This window comes from Heliconius melpomene, chromosome 18 (assembly GCF_056956725.1).
Source record: "Heliconius melpomene rosina isolate 202511_hmr_F chromosome 18, ASM5695672v1, whole genome shotgun sequence".
NCBI classification, from domain to species: domain Eukaryota; kingdom Metazoa; phylum Arthropoda; class Insecta; order Lepidoptera; family Nymphalidae; genus Heliconius; species Heliconius melpomene.
In genome coordinates this window covers 208,351-230,422 of record NC_140406.1, presented here as the reverse complement: position 1 = coordinate 230,422, position 22,072 = coordinate 208,351, and the positions used below count along the sequence as shown (strand labels likewise).

The following is a 22,072-nucleotide window of genomic DNA, read 5'->3' as shown; positions in this document are numbered from 1 at the left end:
TCGTTGACAGCCCATAAAAGTGCCAGCCAGTAATTAGAGTCGTTCTTATACAACCTCTATGGTCATTATTTGATTATTTCTAACAATATATATTGTTTAAAGCTGATGAGATTGTTTGGTTAACCGCACTATTCTCTGTAACAATCACTTTGTCAGGAGGGCTTTAGGCTCTATGAGGTCTCATTAATCGTTTCGATATAACCCACTGCACCTGCTCTCGGAGATGTGTCATGTCGTGTGTCCTACACCAATCTTAGTTATTTTCATTTCATCGTATTAATAAAAAATATATATTTTCATAATGGAACAATTTTTCACTTATATATCAAAAACACACTCCAAATTTGACATCATTAATGTTTGAGTACAGCATTAACAGCGACTTCTACGTTGAGATTTGCGTTCGCTTTCCAATTAGCAACCCGTCCGCAGCTCTGCCCGCTGTTATTGTTATATCATGGCCAAATAGTACAGTATTTTTACACAAATTATAACATATATGTCATTCTAATATATAAGCTATATTACTATAGTTTCATCTAAATCCGTTGAGTATTTTTTTGCGTGAAAGCACCCGGAACATCCATCCTCACAAACTTTCACATTTACACTTTATCAGCAAGATAAGATTACATGGGTACCCGTAACATATTTTCCAATTAAAAACTAAAATAAATAATTCTCACATGTTCCACATATCGATGTGCGTAAACCGCGTTGTCGACGGCGGCCGCGAGGAACGCGCACACTTGCGCGTGGAGGAAGTTATTGTGGGGAAACGAAAACATCAGCTCGAGCAGTACGTTTGCTGTGCCTGCGGAGACAATATGTTGGTTTAGACTATAGGTGGCCTTATGTAGGAAGTTTTATAAACCGAGTTAAAGTAAAGTAATGATACCCTGCAGTGTTCAAATGGCATGTAACGCAATTTTTAAAGCTGTTACATAAAACATCAATAAAGCTATTTTTTTTACAAATTAACAGATAACATAATAAAATGTAAAAGGTTTTTTTTATTTCCAATTATAATAAATCTTAATTTATAGCTCCTTATGGAGAGAAAAAAAATATAGTCTATTATTTCTATTATTTTGAAAATACGGAAACATTTGAACGTCACGTCAGTAGACTGTTTCTGTCCCAATCAGAAACTAGTTCCTGACAAGCCTCTATCACTATGGACACTACTGATCGCATGATAATATCCAACAACAAAAAATACTTACCTAAGCTAATAATGGCATTTGGCACATCATCCACTTCGGACTGAGCCAATTTGGCCAATAATGCTGCTACTTGCACTCTTGCCGCACCCACTCGCTTCCTACCCTCTTTTTCCTTTATGATCTCTTTATCCTCTACAAATTCCACTTCCTGGGGCTTCAATAAGGCATGATGAAGTAAGGGCAAGTGGGGAGCGAGTGCTCTTTCTAAGTTCTCACATTTACTTCTTAGTAACGCCAACAAAAGTTGTGTAGCATGAACTAGTGCCGAGCTTCGAGATGACGGCGAGCTCGTGAACACTCCTTGTAAAAGACGTCTCGCTGAATCTGCACTGCGAAGTCTTAACGCCACCCCACGACCTACACACCATCTGTAAATTTGTATATTTGAAGTCTAATCATAATTTCAAAGTTTTCATTCTTTATCAATATACAAAATCAACATCAACAAAATAAAAAAAATCATTCATACTTGATATTATATATATCAGCGTTGAGTTCTAATGCAATATCATATAATAAAGCAGCTGCATTTGCCGCAGCCACTTCACGCCTTCTACATTCTGCAGTCTCCAGGTTCGCCGCATTCTCTGTATTATCTACATTTTCCAATTTTCCCGAGCGCCCCACTTTTCCAGCGTCCACGCTCTCTTCGTTAACTACTTCACGCTCATCCACTTCTCCATTAGTATTTGGGATTTTCTCGTTTTTATTAATGGCTATCAATAGAAACAATAATAGTAATAATGGGATATAATTATCATTATTATTATTTTTTTTAATTGTATAATAATATAATAATATCTTTATTAATAAGTATCAATAGGTATAAGTTGAAAAATCTATTATAATTTTATGTATAAAATAACATTTGAATCTATAATGATTACACATAATCATAGAAAATTATCAATAAACAAATGTTGTGGTTAAATGATTGAATGTGATATACATATAATAAAATAACGTTACTATTAATTTCATTTATATTTCCCACAAGAAACAATGTATCAACACTTATTTACTGTTGCCTGACTGCTACTCGTGCCATTCTGCACTTTCCCTACAATTTTCGAAACACTGTGTGTGTAGCACAACTCAACGCCTCCCTTCGTCCACTAGTGTGTGTGTGTGTGTGATCATTCCACCTAGCGGTGTTTCCCACCACCTTGACCCCATACAACGCCCGTACCGACCTTCTTCTGTAGGTGGTGTTTCTTCCTCAGTGGCATTATGATTCGAATCAAATTTGTCATTCCCTTCATTTTCCTTATTGCATTTGTCAGTCTGAATGGGAAGGTAGTGGATTTCATTTGGGTTGTATGTCCCACAGATTATCTGTATGAGACTCTCAAGAAACTGATGCTCATCAAACCACTGAAAAAGGTCAATATAATTTTAATTTTATAAATAAAAATGTCACATCTTTTCATTATTTTGACTTTTAATTTAAAATTTTCATTAATATTAATATTTTGAAAAATGACGTAATCTTTTCTACACTCAGATTTCTAGACACAGATAAATAAAATGTAATGACAAGACACTCCTAGTTTTAAGAGCAGATAAGATTTAAGCGGCGATTACAATAAACTATTTACAATCCACTAGATTAGGTCACTACAAATAAGGTATGTTGTATTCTTATTATTTATCAATATACATTTAGTATGATCAATCTCAACTTTGAATATTCGAACAAAACAAATACTTATAACTGTCAGGTATTAGCATTGGTGAGATAAGATTATTCAGTGAAATTGAGCCAGAGAGAGAGTGTACAATATAACGATGTTCAGATGTTTAAGTAGACTTTAAGTAAATTCACACTCAAATTTGACAATAAAATAATGTTATATTATATACTTTATAAAAATCTACCACAACAACACAAGATTTTTATATAATAGAAAGATACTTGAGATTACTATTGAAAATGTAAAACTAAGTAAAAGTAACTTGTACCTCTAAAACAAATTTGCTGAAACTACCCTGAGGACCCTCATAGAGCTCCAGGAAACACTTGAAGATATCACAGATGGCTGAGGTGGATATATGTTTCAATAGATTAGGTAAAAAATCCCGTCGAGACTTAAAAAATTCAATCACTTGCAAGCACACTATATTATGCAAATACCAGTCCTGGAAATGACCATTATTGAAATATAAAAAAAAATTACTTCACGCTGTATCTCGCATACAGCAGGGTGGGCAGAAGGAACCTAGTGTTAAGACACTCCGTTCCCCACTTACCGCCGAATTTTGGAGGCATTGCGTGCTGAGTGTGTGTGTATGAGTTTCGACAACAGAGCGAAGGAATGGAGATATAAATTTAAATAAATATTTTATTTCCTCGAGTGCGGATTGAACCCACAACCAGTTGAGTTTACAGTCATACTTTGTTGCGATGCGCCACAACTGGCCTCTTCAAATATATATAAAATTTATTTATTCATTTATTTCAAGCCTAAAGACAATCTGGTAGGGTCAATTTAAAAAAAACTAAAGAAATATTATAATAGTTAGGGAGGCAAAGAAGTAAACTCGGGATTTACTCGGGCGTCATTGAGACCTATTGGGTTGCGAAGCTTAGATGATAACAAGAAAAAAAAATCATATAATACATATACATTTACATTACTCTATAAAAGCCTAATATAATTCAGAAAAAAAATAATTCCCAAAAAAGAAAAAGTTATTTTTTCAAACAAAATAAATAATAAAATATGTCGTGATATGTCATAATCAGACGATTATCTGAAGAGACTTGCTTAATCTGACAATTATTAATATTTTTTTAAACAAATTATAAACTGTAACTAACAACAGTTTGTATCCCGCACACACTAGGGTAGGCAGAGGGAACCTAACGTTAAGACTCTCTGTTCCCCACTTTCTGCCAAATTTTGAAGGCATTGAGTGTTGAGTAGCAACACTTAACGTCGTGATTTTGCCTCGACACACTCTATGCCCCTACGCCACGACTGGCCTCAATTTTTTTATTCATTGAACGTAATCAATTGAAAAGCTCAAGAAATAGAATGTAAATGAAAGAATGTATATTTGAAATAGAATACTTGTATTTATAAAAAGAACTAAATAAAAAAAAATCTCAATTTTTCAATTATCATCTTCATTGATGAGTTAGGGACTAATAAATAAAGAAAGAGTGAGAGAGGAATAGAAATACGGAGAGAGGAATATAGGCAATTCTGAGGTACATTAAACTTTATCGATCAATTTCTATTACTTCGGCTTGTGGGATTTGTCAGATTATTTATATTTTTCGTAATCCTTGAATGATTCCCTCCAAAATAAAATAAAAATTAGCCACGCTCGAGAATGTCGAGATAACGTTTTTTTACAACTTTGTAGCCCTCCCCCTCCTTTGCGTCACGCTCAAATTGTCAGATTAGTGGAATATACACGATTTAGCATGTAACTAACTTACCCTACCTTAATCTGATGCGCTCGAGAATGTCCGATGATCAATTTTTTTTTTACTAATCTGATCCTTTATCCTAGACGTGCGGCTATACATATGAAGGTCATATTTGGTGGAAGTACCTAACCGAGTTCAAGGAATCCCCAGTATGTTAATCGGATGCGCTCGATTAAATCCCGAAAGTCTCCTCTTCGTTGCCCCTACTATGACACACTTTGAGGATCTTAAGTATAATTGATGAATTTTATTAATATATTTACTGTTCCTACAAAATCTCTTTATGTATACATATACAGTTTTTTTGTCAGCACCACTTTAAATGAAACTACAGTTTTACTCGTAACTACTCTACAGAAGCCTAATACAATTAGTTATTTATTTTTTCCAAATATAAAAAAAGTTTTAGTTATCAAACAAAATAAATAAAAAAAACTATTGTTGTAAAATAAAACGCCATATGTTAAGGACGACGCACACACACATAAACCTATCCGCAGGGACACCGCTGCACATGCCTCATCTGCTAGTTAGTTAGTTACTGGAAATTCGCTGCATTTCTTTTACACCCGTGAAGAATATACCGTTACAAAGAGAGGTAGCGAATATCAGTTTATTAGATATTCACCTTATCTCATTTACACATGTTAGGAATTTGAAAGATATTCAGATCACAGCTATGTTGAGTTTTAAGTTTCTGTAAAAACAGTTTTCTAAAAACATATATTGATATGGTATGTTTTCCTTAACATATCGGTTTTAAGTTCTTTTGATATATTGAACTCATCCCTAATTTATAGTAATTTGTTGTTATACAAACAGTAGTCTTTCCCTTCAATTTGATAAACTTAATTTTTCTTTCACTACAATCACAAACATTCTGTACATAACTTATTACAATTATTTAAAATAAATATAAAACTTTACCTGTTTTGGTCTCCTTTCAAGTAACATTTTAATTGTTTTACTAAAATATGATGCTAGTAGTGGATTCAAAGGAGGATCTTTATTAACAAAGTTACACAGTCTGTTCATCTGTGTGGCATCCATGGACAAACGGTCTCTCAACATGGACAAGTTGCTTGTGAGGACCTCACTTGCTATATTGGCATGTCGATACTGTAATGTTAGCTCTACATTTTTTGGAGGCTCCTCTGTTATTAAACCAATAAGTTCCGAGAGAATATTTGGTTTTGTTAAGCTGCAAATATATTGATACTTATAATTATTAAAATTATTTGTAAATGATTCATTGTCTTTTGTTTCAAATAACATAATGAATAATGTAAATAAGTACTCATGGTTATCTGCAAATCCACATAATATATTATTTACACTGAAAAATATAACCTACTATTGTATTAAATCTTTGTTGTCCGCATTGCATTCTTGCAGAATATCATCCGCTTCCAGGACTTGTGTCAATGTAACGTTCTGCAAGTAGAAACAATGTTCGTATTACAATCACCGTAAGCTCATTAAAAGAACCAACAATCACGATTCACTTTTTTCTTATTAGGAATAACGTGTATAATAAGAAATAATTTGAAAATTATATGATATAGTCACTCATAACCATCAATTTCAACAACAAAATACGCACCTCCTTCTTCAGGAGAAACTTTAGCTCCCTATCTACTATATAATTACCGCTCCAGAACATAATTAAAATGAATAAGTACAAAGTGTTTAATTATTCTAAATCTATATAAAGTCATTAATTTAGAAAGAATTCAGCGTTTCTTAGGTACAAGTGCAACGATCCGTTTTCTATCTGACAATCACTAACACCGACAAGCGCGACAGCTCAGACTAGGGATGCCCGATGATCATCGATGTTAGCAGACAAAATATCGATGTTTTAACATCGATGTTGCATTAATGAAAATATCGTAACATCGATGTTGCATTAAACAAAATATCAACAGTAGGAATACATTATCGAAATTTTGTCGCGTACACGTCTTAATCGACCAAAATTTACGAATGCTTACGTTTATTTTGTTAGTTAAGCTATAAATTGCAATGTTTACCATAAAATTTTTTGTGCATTCAATTTTTTCATTATTTAAACAAATTATTATAAAAACATCAATTTTGAGCATATAATTTAGGGAAGGACTTCTTTGGATAGAGATGGGGAGATCGTTCCAAAGTGATGCGGCGTACACTGTGAATGATTTCTGGAGGAATTTGGTATTGCTCTTAGGTATATCGAGCGCCGGAACAACGCACGACCGCCTAGAACGTGAGGGACGAGGGAGAATGTTGAAGCGGGAACGTAGGTAAACAGGAAAATCTTGAAAAGTAAAGTAGGGATGTGCATATCACGGCGAAGACGAATTGGGAGCCAATTAAGTTGAGCACGAAGTTGAGAAACGTGGTCATACTTACGTAGATCGTAAATGAAGCGTATGGCGAGATTTTGAAGTCGCTCTAATTTATTAAGTAGCTCCTTGGTCGCATCCAAATAGCAAACATCAGCATAGTCGAGAATTGGAAGAAGAAGACATTGCGCTAGCATAATTTTGGTTTTTCGAGGCAGGAAGTATTGGAGACGTCTAAGAGAATGGAAGGAGAAATGCATGCGCCTGCTGATTGCGCCCGCATTAATATGCGGTGCCCAAGACATGTTACAATCCATTATAAGACCCAAGTTCCTAACCTCACTACAATACGGTATTGGCACTCCTGAGTAGCGTATCGCTGGTACAGAATCCCAGTTGATTTTATGTCTAAGTCTATTACTGCCTATAATAATAGTTTGTGATTTTTTAGGGTTAATTAATAGACAAGATAGAAATAGAGAAGAGAATAATAGAAAAGATTGAGCCCACGACTGTATAGCACCAAGATCGCTATTTAAGCTTTCGATGGTTTCCGCCAATTCATTTAAATAACTTTGACGGTAAAGCTGCAAATCATCCGCATACAGATGAAAGGGAGAAGTAATGATTCTAGAAATATAATTAATAAAGACAGAAAAGAGAAGTGGAGAAAGAACGCCGCCTTGAGGAACGCCAGCAGTGAGTTCAAGCCAAGTCGATGTGATATCGTTTGCTTTCACACACTGTCGGCGGCCGAAGAGATAAGAACGGAACCAGTTTATCGCTGTAGTAGAAATATTGACTGCTCGAAGAGTACCAAGAAGTATATCGAAGTCCACAGAGTTAAAAGCACTGCTGAAATCCAGCAAAACTATAACAGTAAGCTTGGTGTTGTCCATATCGCACCGTATGTCCTCCGTAATATTCAGCAGCGCTCCAACTGTGCTGTGGAAGGGACGGAAACCGGACTGGAAGGGACACAGTAGATTGTTGGATGAGAGAAAAGAGTAAAGCTGGGTATTAACTAAAGATTCGAGGACTTTGGATAGAACAGGGAGGATAGATATAGGACGGTAATCAGTGACATTGGAGGGATTAGATGTTTTGGGTAATGGAATGACATGAGCATTCTTCCATTGTGAAGGAAGGACATTATTTGACAGAGAATATAGATTCACATTACTTTCACTCTATACTAATATAATTAAGCGGAAGAGTTTGTTTGTTTGTTTGAACGCTAAGATCTCTGAATCTACTGGTCCGATTTACTTGGTTTTTGTTTTGTATGAAAGCTGAAAGCATTCTTCAGAAGTGCTATAGGCTATATAACATTACATTACACATATATACTAATATATTCCATGTTAATAACAACCATCGCGTCGCTACGCAACCGTTACCGCGACATTTTGATATTCATCCTTATGAAAATAAATATAATAGTCACTTTTATAATTTTTATCTAGATTGAAATTATAGTTTACTGTATAACATTCTAATAAATACTTAAGGAGATGTCACTAATTCGAAATGACCTAGCCTTCGGGCGGTATAGTATGAGTATGACTGACGCGAAAACATTCTTATAGTTCAAGCAGGCGTAGCCGCGTCCGCTAGTAGTTTATAATGTGGGTGAACACTGGTGCAATGCCCTCCAACACAGAAAGAATCATCTCAAGGCTGAGATTATCAACTCCAAAGGCTTTAGTGGAAATGGAGCTAACACACTTCTTGACATCATCCTCAGATACAGCTTTAAAAGAAAAGGGAATGGGGTCTGGTAGGTCATTATGGGACAATAAAGTAAGTGTTTTATATTCAATGGTGGGGTAGTGAAAAAAACATTGAGAGTATTAAGATCCAATGAAACTTGACGAGTTTCAGTGGTTTTGCCTACACCAAATGACTCCAAGAATCTTCATACTTGTGCCTGACTGAGATTCTGAAGAGTTTTATGGAAGTAGCGACGCTTAGCATCCCTACACATTCTGTTGCAGATGTTTCGCAGCTTTTTATACACAGTGAAATTTTCTGGAGTGAGATTTTTTGTGTTTAAGTTTGGCTCTGTTGCGTTTTGCCATAATATTCCTAATAACATCAGTTAACCAAGGGCAGGCGCATGCTTCATACGAACTGGCCTTACAGGGGCATAAATATTGTAAATGTTAATCAGTTCAGTAGTTAAAGATGCTGAAAAAAATTTTGCCTCTAAACTTAGGCGGATGTAATTTGTAGGAAAGAAAGATAAGATCACGAAAAGAAAACGGAGCGGTAATTTGACCGTGAGAAGAATCAAGATTACGGTTAGAGACACAAATAAGATCAAGAAGAGATGTATACAAAAGTGTAATATTTAAATAAACAGATTTTGTATTAATATATTTTTTAATTTCATTATTGTTAATTAATTTGTTTGTTTTTTTTTAAATAAACATAATATTTATAGAGCACGTTTAATTTATAATAAAACTAGCCGAGAGATCTATTATACATAGCAACTGTCGCCCCGCTCTCCCCTCCACGTTTTAAGAACTGTTTGAAATCCCTAATGCTATTTTTATACACAGGTATTTTTCAATTATGTTCCTCTAGGTCTATCCAGGTCAATCCAGGAACAAATAAATTAAAAAAATGACTGTTTAAAGTACAATTATATGCTCAAAAATATTTTTTTATAATAAATTGTTTAAACAATGAAAAAAATTTATGCACCAAAAAAAATTTGATAAACATTGCAATTTATAGTTTAAAAAACAAAATCCCACGTCGATTATAAAAATTCATTCACTATAACTGTAATCCGAAGTTTTAACGCTTTGAATGCCCCAGGAACTCCACTATATGTATATTAAGCATTTCTAGCAAACCAGATAAGAAATATAGAATATATTTTACCAAAACTGTTTAAATTTGCAAAATGATATATATCATTAGATTAAACTTAAGTTTAAAAAATTTCAGATTCTTACTAACGCACACTCGCCTCGCTACTCATTCAACGAAATTTCCATTCCAATTTCCATAGAACTGTGACCCATGTGTTTGTCTAAAATCGAACGTCTTAAATTTTAAAATTAAGACGACTTTATCATAGTAATACATCCCGTTATAGTGTATCTCTTAAGTTCTTTACCTAAATATATTTCGAACTTGCTCGAAACGCCATAAATTAAGAACTGAACTGAACTGATATTTCGAACTTGTATTTCGAAGAAGTTTTTTCTTTTTAATATTTTTCAACTTCTAGAAAGAGTGTTACTCTCACTTAAAAAAACTGTATTATGAACAACAAGTGTTCACGTGTTTATTTTAATTTAAAAAGAAATATCGTAAGCAAAAAAAAACATTACTACTTTTAGAGTCTTATAAATTGTCGTTTTATTAACTTTTATATATATCCTACATATTTTTCATATGGAAATTATTACTCTATATTTTTCTTATCTGGCCTTCGTCTTTTTCAAAATCCAAGTTGGCAACTTGGCAACACTGGCGTTCACTTCGTAGTTCGTACTTCACAATGGACTGGTGATGGGTTCGATCCCCACTCGAGGAAATGAAATATTTATTTAGATATATAGCTGGATGGATATAGGGAAATAAAAAAATATGGAGAAAATAGAAACATTGATGTTAGCTAACATCGATGTTGTTCTTTCTATTTTTATCGAACATCGATGTTACAGCTTCGATGTTCACATCGATGTTTTTCTAACATCGGACACATAGCTCGGACCTGTGCTGCCATCACAGAGAACCTATGTGACATTTCATAGTCTGGCAAACATGTTACTGATAAAGGAAAACACGCGCGGCAAATTGCGCAGAAAGCGTATTTTGATGTCTGCACATAGACACCCGCTCACGCCGCACCGATCCCCCGTAAGGGCTCGCGGGGAATCGGTGCGGGGTGTGCCTGGGCGGTCACTACTCTACGGTACAGTCGAACGCAACGCTATCAGTTCATTACTATGAAATATGAATAGAATGTCATATGATAGCATCATACATACAAAATGGCGTAGTAGGGCATATTTTTCTAGTAATTTTATAATAATTAGTGTGTTAACTTAAGCAACATGCGAAATCAAGTTATGGATAAGCAAATTGAAAAATTAAATAAAAACTGAATTGGAATTATTATAATGGGGCCAAATACAAATGTTCTTCAATCCAAATTCAATAAAAAACTAAAAGTTTAAAAAGTAATTTAAATTTAGGATTGAACCACAAATGTACAGTTTTCAGATTTTTTCCTAAACTAGTATGTGTAGATGATAGTTGCCAAATTTCATAATTCTAGGTTAACCGGAAGTACCCTACGGTTTTTGATTCCCTTCAGTGTCGAAATACGCATTTTTGCGATAAAATCGGCCATTTGCTTTTTCTAAGTAAATATAGAAATATGTTTTTTTTTTATCTTGAAATCATGGGGCAGTTGATCTGAGTGTATGGTTTAAATTTTAACTAGATATCTCCAAGCGTTCCTGAGATAAAGGGCCTTGATAGACAGACAGACGAACAGCAGAGTGATCTTATAAGGGTTCCATTTTTCTTTAAAAAGTACGGAACCCTAAAAATCGTTATATCTTCGGAATTGTTTCCAAACGTCTAGTTTCTAGTTTAGGGGAATGTTTGAGATTCCCCGTGATATATTATAGGTATATTATTTAATATTTACCTACTGTAATAGGTAAAATTCACCCGTCCCCAAAATTGAGTCATAATTAATTTCCGCTTATAAATGACTAGCGGCCCACTCGCGGTTTCGCCCGCATACCACCTATAATACTTTTTTATTCTTCATTTGCCAAGAGAATACTACGATACGATAATACATTGGAGAGAGATAGAGCGCCCAAAAATGTGAATTAAAAATCGATGAAACAATTAATAATTCAATGAATAAAGTAATTTTAAAGCAATTTGATGGCGTTCTTTATCATTGTTATTTCGTAATTTAAGGCTAACTAAGACTTGAAGACTTGTACCGTAATGTTATATCGCGCAGCTATCATAAAAAACAAAAAGAAAGTAAATCGGACTAATAGATACAGAGATCTTAGCGTTTAAGCAAACAAACAAACAAACTCTTACGCTTTATTATATTAGTATAGATAAATATTCCGATGTTTTCCTGGTGGAGCAATACATGATATATAGGTGTGCCTAAATGTCATTATTATATTGGATACTGCTAAATTAAATTGAAAAATTAAAGGTAAGGTAATAAGTTATTTGAATTTGAAAAATGTTATTAATTTTAGTTAAGTTTTATTTTATAAAGAAATGCTTATGTGATAATATTACCCACCATTTCATTATTCACTTCAAAAAACTTCTTTTTTGTGAACATGGAATCAATCAAGGAGTCAATGACTGCACTAAATGGTTTATTTACAACAAAAATGAGTGAGTTCCAACACAATTTGCACAAGACAGCTTCTCCAGTCTCTACAACATCATTGGCAGGTGAATTTAATCAATGTAAAAGGCTTGTTCTTTCTCTCATGAACACCTTACAGCAACAAGTTGAATTTCTTGCAATAGAACTAGATAGGCAAGAGATGAGAAGGTGTAAAATTGTGTTATTTCATGGTGTGCCAGAACAAAAATCTGAAGACATAAAAACTAACATCACTGGGCTGATAGGAAAACACTTAGTGCTTCCTAATTTCTCTTCATCGAGCATAAGAGATAGATAGTAGATCTTCTGATACACCCAGGCCTATAGTGGTTAAGTTTACAGATGTGTCAACACGAGACATGGTGGGTTTTGCGAAGGGTAAAGTAAAGGGCAGTGGTATCTCTCAGTCTGAATTCCTTACAAAAGACCGTCATGATGCCTTTCTTGAGGCAAGGCAGCGACTTGGGGTGGACAAGTGTTGGTCTCGGAATGGATGGATCTATATCATAGGACCGGAATGTTCCCGACATCGGCATCTACAGCTGACCACAACACTAATACTATAGCATCCGACAAAGCTATAGTTCCATGGGCTAAAAGACTGTTCAAAAAATAATTATTATATCTTGCAGTTAGTTTTTTGTGTATGAGGGTGTTTCGTTTATTATTTGATGTCAGTATGCCCTCGTATTATTAACGAATACTATTTTTATTAGGTTTTTCGTAGTTTCGTTTTTAAAGAATATTAAAAACGAAACGACGAAAAACAACTAAAATTAACTAATATTTCTGTTACTTTATATTATAAGAAAATTACTTAATTGTTAATATTAAACTCATTGTTTACTTTTAAATTTAAAGTAATGATTACTGTTTTTTTTTTAGTTCAGTTTAGTTCTTAATTTATGGCGTTTCGGATTATTTTTTTCACGTAATTGCTTATTTGTTGTTATCATTTGTCAAACACTATCATGAGTAAATGTGTTCTGTGAACACTATTATCGGATTATGTAGCACAGATAAATTATGTGAAATATATACTTCGGATTCTTGTAACATATAATTATATTATTTTATTCTAAATTTTGTTGCTAATAATGTTTTTATTTTTTGGGCTACAGGTTACTTCCGTTTTTTTTTAATTTACATTATTTACTTATTTTTTTTTGTTTTACGAGATTTTTGCCTTAATCACTTTTTAAAATCTATCATATCTTTATTTTTTCTTGGTATCTTATTAATTGTATTATTTATTTATTTTATTTTTATCATATTATATTATTATATTTTGATTATTTTATTATATAATAATATAATATGATAAAAATAAAATAACACATTAAATTATTTTACACACAATATAATCACTTCTCACGATACTAGTAATAATTCTTTTCTTCAATCTTCAATTTCCGAAGGCACTGACAGCAACGAAAGTTTTCATAGCATCCCACCACTTGAAATTTTAACGTAATCCGTATTAATGCTCAGAGTATTCCAGCACATTATCCTGATTTTTTAGTATCTGAGTCATGTCTAAAATTATGCTTACAGTAGCTACAGTTCACTTGATTAGAAATGATCGTATTGGACGAGTTGGTGAAGGTGTAGCAATTTACCTGGGTGCTAATATTCCTTTTTCCATTGTGAATACATCACAAACAACGGGCAGCGCACATACTGAACACTTATTTATCGAAGTAATTTTAAGACATATAAAACTTCTTGGGGTTTTTTACAGTCCAAATCTTACCGTCGATTATTTCTGGTTATTTCAAGTCCTGGTGGATCAATTTATGCCTTGCCTTAAAACGATTATAGAGCGTGTCGTTTGCAGAGCTTAATAAATGCTGTTAATTTAAATATTTTACCTTCAGCCCCAACTCATCACTTTCCACATAGTAATCCTTCTCTTCTTGACTTAATTATAGTATTTTCCAAAGATCATGTTATGAAGCATGTCCAGTGTCCTGCGCTATCGTTCTCCTATCATGATCTTCTTTATATATCGTACAAAGTTAAGCCCCACAAAGCAAAATCAAGGATTCTTCTCCAGCGTCACTTTGGAGGTATGTATTTGGAGCGCTTATACGAAGATGCCAGTAAAATCGACTGGTCTGTAATAGATGATGCTGATACAGTTGATGAACAAGTAGATATTTTTAACTCACTTCTAATAAAATCTACGACACCCATGCACCAGTGCGACCAGTCAGGATGAATCATCTGCCTGCACCTTAGTTCACTGCAGATATTAAAAAACTACAAGTAAAAAAAACACTGCTAAATCTAAATATGTTTGTGATGCAAGTTATGCCAATAGAGAGAAATTTGTGAGAGCTTGTAATCGTTGCAACAGGGCTTGTGGAGACAGTCAACGCCGCCATATCTATGAATTAGTTATTGATGAAGATGTATCTATATTCAACCAATATTTGTCCTGCAGAAGCGAGCTATTCGTGCAATCTATTACTTAGGCCCTAAACACTCCTTAAGGCAAAAGTTTAAACAAATCAATATATTGACAGTTGCATCTCAACATGTTTTTGACAATGTTATGTATGTTAAGAAAAACATGAATGATTTTACCAAAATTGGGGATACATAATGTTAATACTAGAAAAAGGCTTAAACTTAGTGCACCTGGGACTCGATTGCATCGAATCCGTAATTCATTTATGGTACAATGTGTACACTTTTACAATAGGATCCCAAAAAACGTCAGAGAATTTTCTATATTACGATTGAAAGAAATTGTGAAAAGACGTTCAAAAAATAAAGCTTGTAACTTTTTATTTTGAATAAAAATATTTGAATTTATGTTTTTTATATATATTTATTTATTTGTATTTAAGTATTTAATATATTTTAATAATTATGATTTTTTTTCTATTTTATGCACCGCCCGCGTATACATAACTCCAACAAGAGATCGCTTTAAGCGATCTTGCGTCTTGTTGTACTCTTTATTATTATTATTATATTTAAGTTTGTATGTTGTTTGTATAAGTTTTAAAAGTGCAATAAAGTATATTTATTATTATTACTTGAAGACATTCATTGGCGCAGGAAGGGGCGGGGGAAGCCTGGTGGGCCCCCCCCTGCGCACACTCGAGAAGAGTGGATTCACAGCAATTACTCATGGGGTCGTACAAACTGTGCACGTCCTAAAGGCGACCATTATGTTTCGGTTTAGTTCAATATGTTTCATTTGACCGGCAGGGTGCCAAATAACCACACTTGATATCTAATTGTTAAGTTAGTTTTTTTAATACATATAAGTATATATATATTTTATATTCTGCAACATTTTTAATTCTATGGTAAATCACACATAGGCGAATAAATACGAAAAATTGTAATGTACTATTTAGATTTATTATAAACTAGCGGCACGCTCGCGGTTTCACCCGCGTGAACTATGTTATTATTAATCTCTGTCTCCATGACTACGTCCTAGTGACGTCTATGCAAAATTTGAAACTCCTAGCATTTTTGTAGTAGCGAAGTTTAATACAAACTTTCGAGCCCAAAAACAACCCCTTAGAAGTCGAATATTGCAAATTCCCGTCTTAGCGAGCACCTACGTCCTATAAGTAGCTCCTATGCAAAATTTGAGATTCCTAGCACTTGTAGTCTCTGAGATTTCGTGATGAGTGAGTGACCTTTCGATTATATATATATATATATATATATATATAGATAGGGGGCCACATTACTACCTTTTTCTCTTCTATCAACAAACACCAACCACTGATTATTTATTCCGCAGACCACTTTAAACATTTAGGTTTATGAAAGTTAATTTTCATTTGTTCAGGGTGTCATTATACAAGTACCTACTAACTTATTGGCAATGCAGATCATATTGTTGCTATTGTTGGCGTGGACGTCAGCAGCTAAAGTCATCCACCATCATGAATTACTTTTAGAAGAATGGAATGCATTTAAGGTAACAATTATCAATCTTTCTAAGTACAAACCAATACACAAGTGAAGGCTAAATGCCTCCTGAAACGTTAATTTTGCTGTAGGCAATTACGGAGCCATAGCAAACTTGTTTTTGTATTTAATTAAGTAAATTTTTACAATGTATCTGTGTTTTAAATACTTCCGAATATTCTTGCGGATTTAAAGGACCTTGTCGTTTTTTCTCGCAGGTTAAACAAAGGTAACCTAATGTTGGGTCATTCTATTCGCTAATTTTCATTTAATTTTCGAGACATTGCAAAAGAGTGGCGGTAGTCAACGCCGTGTTTTGTCTATGAGGGTAAATGAAAATAATTTTATTATAATTTCTCCCTTGAATTTTAAATTATCTTAATTATTGCATTATATTAATTGAATGTTTTTTTCAACAGCTGCAATACAATAAAACGTTCATTCACCGCGACAAAGACAGGGTTGCAATGAAGATCTTCGCTCGGAACAAATATAAGATAGCGCTGCACAACCAGCGCTACGAGCGCGGCCTTGAGCCCTTTCGTATGGGAATCAACCGATTCTCTGACATGACTTTGAAACAGTTCTCGCGCGCCATGAATGGTTACCGACGCACCAGGTTACCTTATTAACCTTACTACATATATAATTTCTAAAAAAATATATTATTCCTCTAAATATATTAGTCTCTAGAGCAACGAAAATGGACTTCTGTTTTTTTTTGCTACATTCCTTGCTTCTTTATAATATTTTCTTATATTCTTTATTGGAGTCAAGCATGGGCGTACCTATCTAATTATAGCCCGTAAAATATGCCCGTTATTTATTTTAATAGTAAATAGAAGAATAATAAACGTTGTTAATTATGTTTATAAAACAGGGACGAAGATATAAAACCAGCGACTTACATCTATGCCGCGAACGTGATGGCGTCGAGGAGCGTGGACTGGGTGAAGGAGGGTGCCGTCACTGAAGTGAAGGACCAGACGTTGCGTTGTAAATCCTGCTGGGCCTTCGCGGCAGTAAGTCAAATAAATGTATTTATAATATATACAGGTGTAACACGATCGACGGATCAACGGTTGTCTACGGGCGAGGACCTCATTACCTATCCATTTCACCCCCATATATGTTAGATCGGATCTTGGAGAAAATTGGTTAATACATCCTAACTGTGGGGTCTGAGCTAGTGATTTTTCGCCTCAACATAGCTCAATAGTAGTCCATTTGAATGACGTAGTTGTTGTGATTCATAGTTTTATAAAACATTCAAAGAAATAACATTGAAACAAAAAAAAAAGTAAAATTTTAACAACTTTCATCGGCTGTGCTGAAAAAAAATTACTTGTTTTTTTTCTACAACTAATTTCAAAAACTGCTGGTATTCATGCAGAATATTTTCTGAAAATTTCATAAGGCTAGCTCAACGATAACACGTTAAAAAATGTAGTTCAGTCAAGAGGCAGCGAAAATTTGTTATTCTTATTATGAGGATTGCCTACTTTTAAAAAGCCTCATTCAGAATTAAATTCAAATTCAAAATATTCTTTATTCAAAATAGGCTATTATTATAAGCACTTTTGAATCGCCGAATGAACATATGAACAAAAAGCTAATAAACAAAATATTTTATTAGTAAATTATAATTGGCCTATATTCTAAAAGGCATAATATGTTAGAGAAATACAATTTTATGGTTTTAAGAAAATAAAAAAGTGAAAAAAGGAAGAAAAAAAGAGTTAAGCAGAAAATAATCAAAATAGTTTTATAATAAATGTTGGAAGTGACCTCCGTGATTGACGATGCATAGTCGGCACCTTTTTATAAAATTTTCTAAACGCATCTTTGTTTTCTCTTTTGAAATTTAGCACCCAGCATCTACAGGTAGTTTGATGTTGTGTTCCACTATATCAGGCACGGACCTTTCTCGGCGAATGAACATGCAGATGGCGACTTCCTCGGCGTCAGTGTAGTAGCTTCCTCCGTAGATCCTTTTGTGTGTCTTGTTAAGGCAACAGTCGTGTAGGGCGTTCTAAATTGCCTTAGTTTGGAAGATTACTACCGAGTCGTATGTAAGACCCTGAGTTTCGTTGCCGGTCAGGGTGCGCGAGCTTCCCTTCCTTCCTTATTCTTTTTTGATAAAGTCCAGGGAACTGGAATCTCGCTAGCTCTTGATTGATGGCCGAATAAATTGTGTACCTGTGTGGGGAATTTTCTCCTGTTGACTTGTCATACTTGTATACGAAGCCATCTTGAATTTCCCCTCAGGTTTTCCAATTTGTTATTGTCATATATGGCGGCTTTCTCTTCTTCGAGAAACACTCTTAGCAGACATTCGTTTCCGAGTTTGAAGGTCCTCCGAAAATCCAGGAAATTTTAATAATATTTACTAGACAGGTGCACTGGAAGGACAAAACTTTCGCAAGGACAAACGCCTGGTGTCCCTCTCTGAACAGAATTTGATCGACTGCACGCAAGATTCCATAGCAGACGGCTGCAGAGGCGGCAACGTGGTGGAGTCGTTCGCGTACGTCAGCTACAATAGCGGCATCGACACCGAGGAAACCTACCCTTACGAAGCCGCCATCAAAAAGTGCAGGTGACCAATGATCATTATATATTATGTTATATTGTTAGAAATCAGAAGTGATATAATAATAATAATAATAATAATAATAATAATAATAATAAAGCCTTTTATTTTCCTATAAACATAACATTGTACATATTTAACAGGATTTACAAAAATAATTAAAGTTTACAGTAACTTATACTACTTATTACTATATTCCTTATATATTTATTTGTTCTATTTATTTTACTAATTACTATATTCTTTATTTTTTGTTTTGCTTGTATATATGTATATGTTTCTTTCTCTTTTATTTACTTGTAGTTTAGCTTAGATTATAGGAACCTCTAGGTGAGTATAGGCCTCCTCCATTTTTTCTCCATGTGTATTTGGAGTATTTGGAGGGTTTTGGTCTTTATCTTCCTCGGTGACCAACCGTCTTGGAAGATGGTGTTTGTTTCTTAAATATATTCCTTTAGATTTTTTATCCGTGTGTGAGGAGGGCATTGATTGCTATAGATTATGTTTGTTGTTACTATCGTTATCTTGTTTGGGCGTAGTGTTGACATTTTTGTTAACTAGGAAGTTCAGGATTCCTGGTTTTAGGACTCCTTCTGAGATACTGTTTGATCTGCGTGCTACTGCCTTAGATTGATGGTGTTGTTGTATTTTGTTCTTTTTTAAAGGTTTTGTATTGTTACTAGTATCACTTAATTTTTGAGGTATAGGTTCAGCTGAATTTGAACGTGATCTTTTATTGCTTGATTTGAATATAATTAATTTATCGTATTTTATTACTGCTCTATTGCCTTTCTCGCGTTCTAAAATTGCTTGATTGTTTAGTTCTCTCCTTTTTTCTAAAATATGTTTTGGATAATCGTCATTTATATAATACGAAGTATTTTTCAAAAGCCTTTTCTGTTTAAAAATATTAATTTTTATACCGAGAGTAGAGAAAGTAGCAATCAATGGGCGCGGCTTGTCTCCTTTTCTTCCCACTCTTTTAATCGCTTCAAGGTCTCTGTTTTCTAACTTTGTGGAGAGATAATCGTTTATAAATTAAATTAAATTGTTTTCTAAGTTAACATATGATGTTTCCTTCTCCTCTATACCAAAGAAGACAATATTCCTTTGCCGTGCTTGTCTTTCCATAAATTGAATTCTTCTTTCTTGGTTTTCCACCCTTGCATTCAAGACTTGGTATTTTTCTTCCCAAGTGGCGAATTTTTCGTCAAGGATTTTGTTTAAATTAAGTGATATATGCTCCGTTACATTTTCACCGCTTTTTCTTATCTCGATTTCCTGTTCATTCAATTCTTTTTGTATATTGAGTAGTGCATTCATGATATCTTCCATGGCTCTAATTGATTCAAGTGGTGCCCTCTTGTATCGATAGCCGTATTACTTCGACTCTTGATATGGATTAATGGATTTTTGGAGACCAAAAAATTAAATACGGCCTCTAGTGACGTGTTGCTGTTCTTGGAATGCTGTAATTAGAATTGGCTTTTGCTATTTGATCACAGATGGCGCTGATTTGTCCGACCGTTATTTTTATCTTCGTTTTAAATATTTAATGTTATGTATATATTTCCTTTTTAGTAAATAATTGCTTTCCACTGGTTATTACACCTTAAGTGTACTATTACTGACCTTCTGTTACCAGTGTTGATGCTATTTTATCCTCAGATTTTTGTAATCCTTTGTTTATCAACTGTGGTAGTAGCCCATATATTTTGCATGTTTTCTCTTACAGTTCATGGATTTTCGATTCACAAACACTAATCCTGGTGTTTCTCACTTTTATTCACAATAAAACACAGTCTTTATTACGTTATATCGGTAAATACTATTTTTAATTCGCAAGATAACACTGAGCCGATGTCAATAGTGGCACGGTAGCGCCCTCCCAGAAGTGATATAGGTATATTAAAAAAACGTCACTATGGTACAAAACCTGTTAACATATCAGAAATGGATGGTAGTTATAACTTAATATTATCCACGGTCTCTAAATGAGGTGGAGCGAGGAGTAATGCCTTGGACTTGTGACCACAGTAGGCTTCAGGGTACCCTTACCGATATATCGACACTCGCCTTCACTGCTCCAGCCCAGTGTAATAGAGGTAAGTGTGGATAAAGGGACACTTAAAAAGAATAATAGAAAGCAAAAATCTATTTTTTTAAATTTCTTGTCTGTTTGTCTGTCTGCATGTATGGTCATACTTATCTCTGAAAGTACTGAACCGATTTACTTCAAACTTTCACCAATTGCTTTGTTTTAACTCAACTTAACATCTAAAGTTTGTTTCATAATTATGCCACTATTTACATGTACAATATCTTTTATATTATTTTATTTTTTTCTAAACTGTAAGCGGTAAGTTCTACTACAAGATGTCTCAAGGTTGTTCAATAATCAGCGGACACCTGTTATAATTGTTGTTAGATACAATGACACGAACTCCGGAGCGGCAGACGTAGGATTTGCAGAGATAGAAGAGGGGAACGAGGCCGATCTGGAGATGGCGGTGGCCACGATCGGGCCGGTGGCCGTCGTCATCGACGGTGACCATACCTCCTTCATGCAGTACGAATCAGGCGTGTTCTATGAGAAGAGATGCTCCAGTATATACGTGAATCATGCTGTACGTTTTTATTTTAAAAAACCATTCTTTTGTTTATTCTTAGGCGGGCATTTATGCAAGGAAATTCGAAAATTATAATTTTAAGTTTAGGATTTCATAATTATAGACAACAAAATATTTGTATGGCATTCATATTGGGATGGCGGAAACACTTGGAACTGCCACACTTAGCGACTCGTCCAGCTATGGTTTTGTATATGTACATTCCATATTCCATATAATTCAGATGCTGGTGGTGGGATACGGATGGGACGATAGATCCGGCGCGTACTGGCTGGTGAAGAACTCGTACGGGACGGGATGGGGCGAGGACGGCTACATCCGCATGGCGCGCTACCGCAGGAACAACTGCGGCATCGCCACCGAAGCGTCCTTTCCACTCGTCTGATCACACATTGTGCTTAATAAATCAAGTAATAATTATTGTTTTTTTATTGCACTGGTAATATATCGTAAATTGGATCGCAATTATAGTCAAAGGCAGAAAGGCTGTCTCATAGTGCCACGACGA

At 34.3% G+C, this 22,072-nt stretch overlaps 2 protein-coding genes and 1 pseudogene across 3 annotated transcripts in view; 1 reads left to right on the top strand and 2 right to left on the bottom strand.

Annotated features, from left to right (window-relative positions):
- fmt (phosphatase 6 regulatory subunit 1-like protein fmt) overlaps positions 1 to 6,463 on the bottom strand; it is a 33,109-nt gene extending 26,646 nt beyond the window's left edge. The window contains exons 1-8 of the mRNA XM_085202253.1: positions 6,269 to 6,463; positions 6,020 to 6,099; positions 5,593 to 5,866; positions 3,189 to 3,365; positions 2,420 to 2,600; positions 1,696 to 1,942; positions 1,227 to 1,594; positions 687 to 814 (exon numbers count right to left, since the gene is read on the bottom strand). Coding sequence (XP_085058379.1) covers positions 687 to 814; positions 1,227 to 1,594; positions 1,696 to 1,942; positions 2,420 to 2,600; positions 3,189 to 3,365; positions 5,593 to 5,866; positions 6,020 to 6,099; positions 6,269 to 6,328 — 1,515 coding nt within the window. The 5' untranslated portion in view covers positions 6,329 to 6,463. The remainder of the gene's footprint in view (positions 1 to 686; positions 815 to 1,226; positions 1,595 to 1,695; positions 1,943 to 2,419; positions 2,601 to 3,188; positions 3,366 to 5,592; positions 5,867 to 6,019; positions 6,100 to 6,268) is intronic.
- Positions 6,464 to 10,966: 4,503 nt separating this feature from the next.
- Positions 10,967 to 21,984, top strand: LOC146529078 (procathepsin L-like). 2 transcript variants are annotated; one of them, XM_085201830.1, is made up of 7 exons: positions 10,967 to 12,213; positions 16,220 to 16,351; positions 16,761 to 16,960; positions 17,222 to 17,363; positions 18,735 to 18,940; positions 21,363 to 21,561; positions 21,788 to 21,984. In XM_085201830.1, the coding sequence occupies exons 2-7, from the start codon at positions 16,256 to 16,258 to the stop codon at positions 21,947 to 21,949; spliced, it is 1,005 nt and encodes a 334-aa protein (XP_085057956.1). In that variant the 5' UTR covers positions 10,967 to 12,213; positions 16,220 to 16,255; the 3' UTR covers positions 21,950 to 21,984. The 2 variants fall into 2 exon arrangements, with proteins under 2 accessions (XP_085057956.1, XP_085057955.1); XM_085201829.1 differs by lacking the exon at positions 10,967 to 12,213 and adding an exon at positions 13,834 to 14,468.
- LOC146529079 (uncharacterized) lies at positions 19,021 to 21,360 on the bottom strand (annotated as a pseudogene).
- Positions 21,985 to 22,072: the final 88 nt, after the last annotated feature.